The following is a 12,765-nucleotide window of genomic DNA, read 5'->3' as shown; positions in this document are numbered from 1 at the left end:
CCAGATCCTGGTGGTCACCCTGATAAGCTTATAGGTGGCCACCAGATCACCCCTGAGCCTGCGCTTTTCCAGGCTAAGGGGCCCCATGGCTCTCAGCCTGGTGTCGTACAGTCTGTTTTCCTGACCTCTGATCATGCACATTTTCTTCCCTCTGTAGGATTTGGAGAGGCTTTTTGAAGCATATGGTATCAAGGTAAGTGAGAGTTTTTCCTTTTTCCTTCCTTCTGCAAACTTGCACCAGCTGCTGTTTAAGACGAGGCTGAACGGTCATAAACTACTACAAGACCGTTTCAGGATGGACATAAGGAAGAATTTCTTTCCTGTCCGAGCCCCCGAGGTCTGAAAGGTTTGAACATCAGAATCACAGAATCACGGAAGTCGGCTCGAAGGGACCTTGTAGGTCTTCAAGTCTGACCCCCGCCTGGGCAGGAGAAAACCTGGGCTCAAATGAGTCCAGCCAGGTAGTCATCAAGCCTCCTCTTAAAGCCCCCCAGGGTAGGAGCCAGCACCACTTCCCTTGGAAGCTGGTTCCAGCTCTTAGCCGCCCTGACCATGAAGTAGTTCTTGCGGATGTCTAATCTAAACCACCTCTCCAACAACTTGTGGCCGTTATTCCTTGTTTTGCGGGGGGCGCCCGGGGAAACAAGGTCTCTCCCAAACCCTTCTGGTCCCCCTAGTGAGTTTATAGACGGTCACCAGGTCCCCCCTCAGCCTTTGCTTGTGAAGGCTGAACAGGTTCAGGTCCGGCAGTGTTTCAATGTAGGGTCTGCCCTGTAGTCCCCAGATCATGCAGGTGGCCTCCTCTGGACCCTTTCAATGTTGTCCACATCCCTCCTGAAGTGGAGCGCACAGAACTGGACGCAGGACTCCAGCTGTGGCCTGACCAGTGCCTCATAGAGGGGGAGGATCACCTCCCTGGACCTGCTGGAGATGCATCTGTGGATGCACGACAAGGTCCGGTTAGTCCTGCCAACCGTGACCCCGCATTGTCGGCCCATGTTCATCGTGGAGTCAGTAATCACTCCAAGATCCCTTTCTGCCTCCGTGCTCTCAAGAAGGGAGTTTCCCATCTTATAAGTGTGCTGCTGGTTACTACTGCCCAAGTGCAGCACCCTGCACTTGTCGGTATTGGAACCCATCCTGTTTTTGCTAGCCCACCCCTGTAACCTGTCCAGGTCTTGCTGCAGTCTTTCCCTCCCTACTAGCGTGCTCACCTCACCCCAAATTTTGGTATCATCAGCGAATTTAAACAGGTTGCAATTCACCGTGTCATCCAAATCACTGATAAAGAGATTGAACAGCGCAGGCCCAAGGACCAAGCCCTGGGGCACTCCGCTGCCCACTTCTCCCCAGGTCGAATATGAGCCATCCACCACCACCCTCTGAGTGTGACACTTCAGCCAATCTGCAATCCATCTGACTGTGTGTAGGCATCAATGCCATAGTCACCCAATTTTTTAATGAGGATGGGGTGGGAGACAGTGTCAAAGGCCTTGCTGAAGTCTAGAAAGACTACGTCCACGGCGACACCTGCATCCATTGCCTTTGTGACCTGATCATAAAAGGCAATTAGGTTGGTCTGACATGACCTGCCCCTAATGAAACCGTGCTGGTTGCCCTTGAGCATCATCCCTGAAGCCGGCCCATCACAGATGTGCTCCTCAAGGATCTTCTCAAAGAGTTTCCCTAGGATTGAGGTAAGACTGACGGGCCTATAGTTGCCCGGGTCCTCCCTCCTCCCTTTTTTAAAGATGGGGACCATGTTAGCTATCTTCCAGTCATCTGGCATCTGACCTGAGCACCATGAGCCCTTGTAAAGCCGTGCCAAGGGCCCTGCAATAACCCCTGCTAGCTTCCTCAACACCCTGGGGTGGAGAGCATCTGGACCCGCTGACTTGAACACATCCTGCCCCCCCAGAAGCTCTCTAACCCGGTCCTCCCCAACCTGAGGTCTGGAGGCGTTCCCCTCAAGTCCGTCTTGCATCACGGTGGGAAGTCCTGGTCCCTGCACAAGAAAACGGAGGTGAGGAATTGGTTAAAGAGGTCTGCTTTCTCCTCTGGTGCAACCACCGGATTGCCCAGAGGATCTTGCAGGGGCCCCACGTTTCCTGGTGCTTTCTTCATCCTCCCTATATATTGGAAAAAGGACTTTTTATTATCTTTGATTTTGCACGCAAGTCCTAGCTCTATGTCCACCTTAGCTTTCCTGACAGCCCCCCAACAGGCCCGAGCAGAGGAGGTATACTCCTCTTTGGAGATAGCACCCCCTTTCCACTGGTTGTACACCTCTTTTTTGGCAGTCAGGCATTCCCGGACACCCTTGGCGAGCCAGGGGGGCTTTCGGGCACTCTCGCCCCCCTTGCTTCTTGTTGGGATGGTCACCCCTTGGGCCCGGAGTATCGTCTCCTTCGGGAACGACCACTTATCTTGGGCACTGAGCTCCCCTGCTCTCGAACCCCAGCACCTCTCCCACTAATCTCAACTCGTTGAAGTTGGCCCTTTTGAAGTCTAGGGCTACCGCCTTGCTGCAGGCCCTTGACACCCTGCGCTGGATGGTGAATGCCAGCAAGCGATGATCGCTATCGCCCAGGGGGTCGAGGACCCAGAGGCCCCTTACCAGGTCATCGCCTGTGGCCAGGACCAGGTTCAACAGGGCATCTCCTCTGGTGCACCTCCTGGATTAAGTGGAGGTCCTGTATCTCGGCCAGGAGCCTCCTGGGACTGTCCGTCCTGGCTGACTGCTCCTCCCAGCAGATGCCCGGGTAATTTAAATCACCCATGACAACTACATCCTTCGCTTTAAGTGCCTCTGCAAGCTGGCCTGAAAATTCCCGGTCCAGCTCCTCCCCTTGGCTGGGGGGTCTGTAGTGACCCCCGCCATTAGATCCCTCTCTCCATGGCCCCCTTATATCTTGACCCAGAGCACTTCCGCTTGCCCCTCTGACCCCGTTCTGCTGGCAGAGGATGTGTATTGCTCCTTGACATACAGCGCCCACCCCCGCCTTTCCTTCCTTCTCTACCCCGCCTGTAAAGCCCATAGCCCCTAATGCTGACTGCCCAGTCATGGGATGAATCCCACCACATTTCTGTTAACCCTATTATGTCTGGGTCTGAACTGGCTATTCTGAGGGCGAGTTCCTCCTGTTTATTCCCCATACTACAAGCATTGGTATATAGGCATTTAATGCCTTGCCTAGCTGCGTCTGCAACCCCCCAATTTGGGAGACTGTCCGGTCCCCCATTTCTTACCTGGGCAGTCCTTGCATTTGTCACTTGTCTTGCTCGGGTGGTGTCTCCCCGCATCCCACCCCAGCAAGTCCTCTGTCCGAAAGCATGGGTCATTATCAAGGAACCCAAGGCCTGCCTGGCGGCACCAACTGCATAAGCACCGGTTGACCTTGCCAATGCAGGTCTCATGTCGCCGTCCCCACCTACTCACTGGAAGAAGAGAGGAGAATACCACCTGCCCCCCGTCTCCTTCAGCTTGTCCCCCAGAGCCTTGAAATCCTTCATAATGCGGTCAGGGTTGCCCCTGGCCGCGTCATTCGTCCCCACGTGGATGACAACCATGGGGTACTGGTCTGCAGGTCGGATGTCAGACGGGATCCTCTCCTGCAGACCAGTACAGCTCAGTGCTCAGCAGCCATCAGAAAGGCATACAAAATTTTAGGCATTAAGAAGGGAATTGTGAAGTCTCATGATTCTCCTTTATAAATCCATGGTGCATCCACACCTTGAACATTTACTGTGCCCTGTTCTGACTTCCACACCTCAAGAAGGATATAGAATAACTAGAGAAGGTCCCGAGAAGGGCAATACGGATGATTAGTGGTAGGGAAGGATTTCCATATGAGGAGCGACTGAAGAGACAAGGCCAATTCTGTTTTAAAAAAAAAGAGATACTTGAGGGGCAGCGTGATAAGGGTTTACCAAATACTAAATGGCAAAGAGAAAGTCAATAGGGGATTTTTTTATTGACTCTCACAAGACAAAAGCTAGGAGTTACAAAATGAATCGAATAGGTAGTGAGTTTCAAACGAACACAAGGAAGTGCTTTTTCACATGGGGTGGGATTAAAGTGTGTGACTTGTTGCCACCAGATGTGGTGGAAGCTGACGGCTTCACTAGATTCAAAAGACAGATCGGACGCATTCTTGGAGGAAAGGGGCTTTGGTAGGTAGTGAGCATGGTCTGAATCACAACTTCCTAGACCTTTAATGCTGGAGGCTGCAAGGGGGGAAAGGAACGGTGGAAAAAACCCTAGTCCGATCCCGTTCACTCCCCTTTTCAGCGCCCAGTCTCTGCCCCCGTGCAATACAGGAGACTGGGCAAGATGGGCCTATGGTCTGGCCCAGTAAAAGGCAATTCTTATGAACTTATGGAGTGGTTTCTATTCCATTGCAGTTGGCTCTTCTGAAGGAGCTCACTGACCTCCTCCTGAGAGAAGGCCTGGAAGTGATCATCCAGCAGTTGGCCAGCTCCAGGAAAGGCAAGATGTCCAAGAAAAACCAAGCCACTGACTACCCAGTGAGTATCCATCCCATGGCGCTTCTCCACGATCAGACAGAGCCTCAAGAAGAAGAGGTGAGGGAAGCAACAGAGCCCAGAGAAACGACTTGATCAAAACTACAGAGTTAGGAATGGGACCAGCCAGGAATTGGCCCAGACAGCAAGTCCTGCGGCTTTAACCTCAAGATCCTCCTTCGCTCCCTCTGTCTGCTTGGTCATTGCAAAGGAGGAAGGCTTTGCTGGGTGCAATGAATTTATGACATCCCCATATTGGAGATTATTGTTACATCGGTTCTGGTGACTTGCAGTCATCTGTGTAATAAGTAATGTTATGCTGAAAAGCACTAATGGTCTTTGATCTGTGGTTCAAACGCAATCTTTTATCAAGGATGATGGGTGAGTCAAGCACCCAAGTGCAGGAAGGACGAAGGGATCAGTTAAGATCCTTTAAGGGGGAGAGAGCTAGCGACAACAGGAGGTGCCAGCCAAAGTGATGAAATCCCCGGCAGGACTAAGTTGTGCAGTGTGAGAGGTTTTGCTGGCATTCGTCGCAGGTTTAGGAGCTTGGGGGTTGTTTGACAACGTGTGTTTGTGTATGTGTGGTGGGTCAACATAGTTCCCTAGAAGCAGCTTCGGGGTATAAAGGGCACCTTGGGAAGGCCCCAGCTGCTGAAGGGATCATGGCAGTGGGTCGTAGGGGCAAGACTGTCCCTTCTGCTGGATGGTGGAAGAAGTTTTACTCCACTCAGCAAATGCAGGGTAAGGTTTCTGGCAGAGAGAAGCATTCGACCTGACTGCATTCAAACCCTATAGTGCAAATGAGGGCTTACATGCAAAAAACAAACAGCAAAAGGAAGGGTATCAGACATGCGCATGGCTCAGAGAGGGAGCAGAGGGGCAGAACTTTTGGGGGGCATGGGATGGGTTGGAAAGGCAGGATTGGGAAACTGCCTGCTATTTGTTGCTGTGTTAGGGAGACAGGCCTTGTCTCCACCCTTTCTGCTTAAACACTGCCATCTGTTTCTTCCCACTGTGCAATGAGCCTGTTAAGGCTCTGAATCTTGGGTGCAACCACTTGGTCTAAAGAAGTGATAGTGATAGTGATAGTGACCTTACACTCGTCTTCCTTTTACCTGACTTCAGACTAACACAGCTAACTATGTCTGTCTGCTCATGGATCACACCGTGCTCAGCTGAATGACTTTGGTTCATCTGTAAGGTGCAAATCCACCCTGCCTTCAATTTGACTTCAGACTAACACAGAGACTAACACAGAGAACTTAACCTTTGTCACATAGCTCATCATCCTAAAGGATCTCCAAGTCCTTTGAAGCCAGACCTAAAGCACCCGATACCTGGGGTGTTTGAAAGCTGAGCCCAAATGCAGATGCAAGTGATTATTCCCTTGATAATGGACTGGACCAAAGCCATGGATACATGAACCTTGGTGGGGCTTGGAGTACTTGAAACCAAAATGCAGACTGTATGCCCTGGTTTCTACTGCACACCAACAGCCCCAATGAAATGCAGACCGCTCCGGGGAGGGATGGTAGCAACTGGCTGGTCCGCAGCCCATTGTACAGCTGTGACAAGGGAGGAATTTTGGTCAAGGCGACTGAACGCAATCTCTGCAGTTACAAAATGTGGCATACAACAGCCACATTTGGCAGACAGCATTTGGCATACAACAGCCACGTAGAGCAGCGAGCCCCTGTAAGAAAGACTTGCAAGACGGTGGGCTCCATGAAAAGCGGTTGATCTACTTGGAAAGGATCCAAGTCTCTTTCAACCCTTCCAGGATTTGAACTTATGATTTAGCAAGCCCATAACTCGGATCACACTACCTTATCTCATTTGTTTCCTTTGGGGTTTGCAGGGTTCACTGAAGTATGACGTCTCTAGCGATGCTCTGGCCAGCATAGAAATAACCAATGAAGATCAGGCCAAAAGCAATGACCATCAGTTTATGGTCCCGGCTTCTGTAAGACAACCTGCCAAGGTAAGAATCACTAAAGATGGCTGCGGAGAATTAATTCTCTGCGACTGTAGTTAATTGACAGTTCAGGCAGGCTCGTTAGCATGTATTAGGAACTACTTAGCCATTTCAAGATTGCCAAGTTCTCTGTTACATCTGCATTTCTGCAAGGTGCCCTACACCATGGTGGAAAGCAGCTTCCACAGATTAAATCAGGGTAACTGGGACCTATTTCCTTGATTTGAGTGGCATTTGGCCTAACTCATTGTTGGCCTCCTGTGTGGTAAACCAACTATGCCCTATAGAGCCATGCAAACATGCCATGCTTCTCCATCGGGGCAGCCTTTTATTAGCAGAAGGATGGGCTGGGGGCTAGGATGCTGGTCTACAATTCGGGAGACTGTGATTCTGCCTCAGACTCCCTGTGTGGCCCAGGGAAAGTCACTTAGATGCCTTGCGCCTTTATTTCACATCTGTAACATGGGCCTATCCCTCCCTCGCTGGGGTTTGGGACATCAGAGTGTGAGATTTTCAGATACCGTGGTGATTGGTGCTGTCTCTTTATTGATTAGATTGATATCCCACCCTATCCAGAAGCCTCAGAGCAGTTTACAATAAGCAAATACACATCTGTTTCCATAGCCATTGGTACATACAGGAGTGATGAGGCCAGCTGCTTGGGTCACCCTGCCTGAATAGCCAGATACCCATTGACACCTTGGGTGATATGCGCCTTAGGAAGGTCAGTCAAAAAAATAATAGGACAGCTGTGGTTGCAACTTGGGAGCTATAACTAGCAACATAACCCATCTGTAGCACTGTTTGTTTAAGCATCGGTGCCAGGAAGACCTTAATTATTGACTTTCTGTCATCTTATGTACCGTTGTAACAGTGGTGGGCACTGGTCGAGATGGCACCAAGTGTTGTGTTCTGCAGTCCTTTTCTGGTCATGATGGAAAGAGCAGCCACAAAATCCTTCTGAGGACTTTTCTGGGACATTAATGGCACCGTTGGGACAGACTTATTAAGCCAGGGCTCCACTATGAACAAAGAGTGTCATGGAGCAGGGCAGGATGCTGGCCCCTGGGATGGGGAGTTTTACCATGTAGCGGACACCCGCAGAAGTGGCTGAACAAGTCCTTGTTCAGGGGACTGTGCAGAAAAATGGCCCAATAATCGGTGCTCATGGGCTACAGTAACCCATTAGCATGATATCTGGTGATTTTTTGACTGACCTCCTCACTCATGGCGTTACAGAAACCTGGGCACATGAGACTTGGTGCTTCTATAAAATGTCTTCATCCATCAAAGTGACTTGCGGAAGTGGGTGAACATCATGTGTCCCATCTCCCCAAATGGGAAATGGCAGCAAACAGATGCGACTGGCCCAAAATCACCCAGCAGGTCAGAGGTGGGAATGGGATCCAGGTCTTCTAGCTCCATACACATGGTCCACGTGAAGGCAGCTCTTTGGGAGACGCAAGTTAGCAGGCAGCTACAGGCACTTGGTTGAAGGACAGTGGTTGGCTTTGCTTGCAGCCGGACATTGGTTTCTGCTGGGCCTTGTGCAGTCCTGTTTCCCTGTTTTATTAGGATATAACGCATCAGAAGGAGCCTCTGGCTGATGACTCCATTAGCCCCACCTCTGGGGACAGTGCAGGAGTGGAAATCATGACAAACTTGATGACCCCTGGTCAGAAATCACCAGTAGCTGAAAAACGAGAGGACCGCTCTGGATCTCTGAACACATCCCAGCTACAAACTAGCCCAGAAGAAACCTCCGCAGGGCAGCAAGGAATTGCTGGATTTATCACTCTGGATTCCCAGGAGGCATCTGGGTCTCTGAAAGAGCACTTGGGAGGAGCAGGGATGGAAGAGGGCATGCAGGTATCGTTAAAACTTGCTTTCCATGTGTAACACCTGATACTTGTTTCCCTTTTTCAAGTTAACCTGGTCTTGAGAACCTCAAACCAAACCTTCCTTGCTTTCCATTGTGATGCCAAGGAGTTGATTTTCTAAGTCAACCCCTGGATTTAGGGCCGGTCTTAGCCTGCCATATTGAAAGCCATGCCAAGGAGCTTCCCCTGAAACTCAAGAGAAGCTCCCGAGAAGTCTCTCAGGACTTCCTTCCTGTGAGCATCCATGGTTGCTGGATGAATTGCAAAGTTCAGGGGCTCCTCGTGTGTAACCCTGTGCTGGTGGGTCCAGCTTGAGCAGATCCACCACTTGCAGCTGTGCCCCATGTGTGACTGGAAAAGCAAGTCTCTCCCATGGGTAGGTCCAAGTTAGTCAGTTCTGCCTAGGTCAAAAGCAGCTCCTTTAAACTCCTTTTGGAAGCCAACAGCTTCTGCATCCAGCGCAGCTCCTGGACTGCTGGTGGCTTGGGCTCCCGTTGAGAAGTCCTGTTTAAGAAACAAGCTGATTTATTCTGCCCTGGATTTAATTTCTCAATGAACCGCTCTCAAGGAGAGTCCGGGGGAGTAATGCAATCTGAAGAAGACAGATGCAAAGAGCTTTTCCCAAAAGAAAACCATCCGGATCCCCTAGCATGAACCATCTTTGGGTCCAGTTGCTACTCACTTGTTTTGTAGCACCCTCCCTAGCTAGATCAGTGGTTCTCAACCTTTTTGGACTCAAGACACCCCTCAATAGACTCAATGCACCTCTTCATAACTTCTGTGAATTGAGTGGTACCCAGTTTCAAAAACTAACGTATGTATTACATTGCTTACCTCCTTGCACAGGGGCTGGGAAGCAGGGGTGGGGGGTAGGCTAGGTAGGGACAAACTTCAGCTTGCCCTTACTTGCTTGTCTCCTCACACTTTGTGAGGCTCTTCAAAGGATCTGGCATCACCCTTGGGTATGGCAGCACCCTGGTTGAGAATCACTGCCTGAGGTTGCAAGCCATGGTGGCAAATGCTGGACAGGTGCCTTGTTCCCCAACTCCTCCGGATTGATTGTGGTTGCTTTCCCAAACCAAGCAGCAGTCATTTTGCGGTGTCAGAATTGAACCTCCATCCTGGGTGAAACACTGAGCTGGTTGCTCATCTCTCACTGAAGAGCGAGACATAAGGATTGATTTTTTCCAGGAGGCTGGTGGCTATCAGATGTTCCCAAGAGCTCAGCCCCTTCCAACGCGTATAGAGATGTAGCTAGGAAAATAATGCCTTAGACTGCATATGAGCTGGGAGGCATTGCACCTTGAAGCAAAGATAGTTGTAGTACTTGGGGCCTCCATTGCCTGTGTGCATATTGACTACCCCAGCCCTAATGCGAGCCATACCTCCATTTTACAGAAGGTGAAGAACTGAGTGCAGGAAGACAAGGGACTCAAGTCAGAGCTTGGATGAGGACCTCCTGAGGCTTTCCCACCACCTCTTTCTGCTTTAACTTGTTCGATTGTGCTGCCTTTAACTTGTAGCCTTCGTTCTCTCCAGACCTCTGCTGGACTCTCTCCGGAGTCAGAAGATGGGGCCCCAATCCTTGAGGCTGCGAAGCTGCTCGAGCCCATGAAGAAAGGGCCTGAGGAGCAAAGGGAGGAGAAAGGCAGTGATGCTGTAAGTTGTCCTCAGAGACGGGGGTTTGGCACTCTGACTTCCGGGTGGAAATAAGGGATGATATCAAGAGATTATCATTTCTCACTCCTCATGTTTGCTGCAAGCATCTGCTCTCTAACGCAGCCCATGGGACTTGCCCCAGCTAACTCCTGTGTAGACTAGAGCTGATCTTTCAGGAAGACACCCAGCCTTGGTTTAAAAATGGCCCATGATGGAGTATTCACGGGTAAATCCTTTCAATAGTCAGTTATCTCAGTGTTAAAAATATGGCCCTTATTTCTAGTATGCATTTATCTAGCCACTGGATCTCGCCATACCTCTCTCTGGTGGATGGAGAGGACCCATGTCAGAGTCCTGTATCCCATGTAACCCCTCGTCCCCCTGGCCCTGGTCATGGTATGTGAGAAGGGGTCCTGACCTGCCTCAGGCTGGGGCTTCAGGGCACGAACAGGAGATTGGGACCTGCACCTTCCACCATGTCTAAGGTTGCATTTTACTCTTTTATATCCCTCACACGTCATTAAGCTCCAGCCCTTTCTCAAAGCCTGAAAGGAGGCACTGTGTGTGGTGCAGAGGTCAGTGGCCACAAGCACCTGTAGTATAATAAATGGATCCTGGTTTTCTCTGATTTAAAAACAACCTTAATTTTCAGTTAAAAAAAGGTAATATTGGGTTGAATTGATTTAAATGAAACATCACTAATATACAGATATAAATCGTATTTCATTTTAAATCGTGGAAAAAATGGCAGTCCTTGACTTTCCGACGTCCGAGTTACGACGAACAGCACTTCCAACACTTATAAATTGCTACCCTGTTTTGACTTTCCGACATCGGTTTCGACTTTACAGCCCTCGATCCAAAGCCACGCCCCGCCACGCCGGCGAGCAAGTATGCTGTGCCAAACCTTCAAAAAGTCCAACCCAGAGCCCCTCAAAAAATCCAGCAAAGTCACCCCAAAGAAGTCATCTAAATCAATATGATTGCTATTTACAATAGAAATACATTAATGTGGCTATATTACTCGTCCATAATTGATTGAGTACAAAATTCTGGGTTATTTTTGGTGAACATAGGGTATCGGGCCTCAATTCAGGAACCAATCCCCCATTTCTAACATTGTTTCCTATGGGAAAATCGGTTCTGAGTTACAACGTTTCGACTTAAGACACGGTTTTCAGGAACCAGATGTGTCATAAGTCTAAGGACCCCTGTACTTTTTTTTAACTGGAAATTGGGGATTTTTTTTTAATCGGAGAAAACCAGGATCCCTGGTAATAAACCCCAGAAGCAGCCTCCTGCTATCGAGTTGTCCTATACGAGCAGGCCCACGTACTCAGGCCAGCCACCTTTAAAGGATTCACCCAATGGAAAGGAGGGTATTTTAGAGCAGGGAATTCAGTGTCATTTCTGAACACCCAAGGGCTTCCTGGAGTGGAAAATATTATTCAGAAAAAGCTGAGGAGATGGCTTGTATAAGAACTGCTTTCGCTCCCTTATACCTGCTCTATCCTGAAGTTCAAGAAGTTATTTCAGTGGATGCAAAACAGATCAGCTCGGCGCAGCAGTCGTCCCGGGGACCGCTAGAGGGCACCCACTGCGCACACAGGACTGGCTCTGGTCTGAATTTGGGCGCTAGAAACCAGGTCTGATGTTTAATCCCATCATTGACAGATCTGACTTGGAGAGAGCTTCCCAGCCAGGAGTCCCCCCCGGCTGATATCTTGAGTTTCTCTGACTCTCTTCCTCTTCCCCTCTTTCCTTTCTTCCTTGATTTTCTTCCTCTGTGTGCTAGGGAGATTGAAATCAAGACAAAGTCCTGTTCAGAAGCACAGACAGTGACCCGGGCCTTCCTGAATGGCTGGAGGTGGGGAGGGGTTGGAGTCAAGAGCCTATTTAAGCTCCGTTTTTAGGAGTTTCTTCTTGTTTCTCCCAAAGCGGATAAGATACAAGTACAGAATCATAATAGTCAGGAAGGGACCTCCAGAAGTCATCCAGCCCTGCCATAGGCAGGATCATCCTATCAAAACCACCCTGTACAAATCATTATCTACCCTATTAGTAGAGCTACACAAGGCCAAGCACCTGAGCCTGCCACAGGTAAACCACAATGGCCAACGCCATGCTGCTGCAAGGGTTGTTAAAATACGCTCAAAAGATCCCAGGAGGAGGGTCATGCCCCCTGCTGCAAAGGACAGCAAATCCCCACAGTCTGTACCAAACTGACCATGGGGCAAAATTTCTTCCTGACCCCCAAATACAGTTTGACCCTAAGTGCAAGGGAAGACCCTTTAGCCAGGAACCTCTGGGTTGAAATCTTAGTAGGAGTACTGGGACAACCGAGTCAAAGTCTCCAGCCTTAGCTGCAGCCAACACCCAGTGGTCTCAAGTTGCAGCAAGGGAAGTTGAGGTTGGATATGAGGAAAAACTTTCTCACTAGCAGGGTGGTGAAGCACTGGGACAGGTTACGTGGAGACATGGTGCAATCTCCGTCCTTGGAGGATTTAAAGCCTAGCTTAACAAAGCCCTGGCTGGGATGATGTAGTTGGGGCTGGTCCTGCTTTGAGCAGGGGTCTGGACTAGATGTGACCTCTGGAGGTCCCTTCCAGCCCTCATTGTTTGTGATTCTATGATTCGGTATCTCTGAGGAAGGTGAATCCCCCTCCTCTGTGATGTGTAGCAACAGGACAGGGAAAAAAATCTTTCCTCCCTCATATGGCAATC

General features: G+C 49.8%; 1 protein-coding gene across 8 annotated transcripts in view; it reads left to right on the top strand.

Annotated features, from left to right (window-relative positions):
* Positions 1-12,765, top strand: part of LOC149865440 (uncharacterized) — a 213,443-nt gene that overhangs the window by 114,170 nt on the left and 86,508 nt on the right. For all 8 annotated transcript variants that reach the window (XR_016441695.1, XR_016441696.1, XR_016441697.1 and 5 more), the window contains exons 54-58: positions 158-193; positions 4,405-4,527; positions 6,386-6,508; positions 8,078-8,371; positions 9,922-10,041. Coding sequence is in view for 4 of the 8 variants with exons in the window: in XM_090041526.1 (XP_089897652.1) it covers positions 158-193; positions 4,405-4,527; positions 6,386-6,508; positions 8,078-8,371; positions 9,922-10,041 (696 nt within the window). In the remaining 4 variants the exon portion in view is untranslated. The remainder of the gene's footprint in view (positions 1-157; positions 194-4,404; positions 4,528-6,385; positions 6,509-8,077; positions 8,372-9,921; positions 10,042-12,765) is intronic.

The sequence above is a fragment of the Crocodylus siamensis genome, chromosome 4 (assembly GCF_052110815.1).
Source record: "Crocodylus siamensis isolate JL-2025a chromosome 4, ASM5211081v1, whole genome shotgun sequence".
Classification (NCBI taxonomy): Eukaryota; Metazoa; Chordata; order Crocodylia; family Crocodylidae; genus Crocodylus; species Crocodylus siamensis.
Note: the sequence above shows the minus strand (reverse complement) of the source record. Positions and strands in the feature narration are given on the sequence as shown.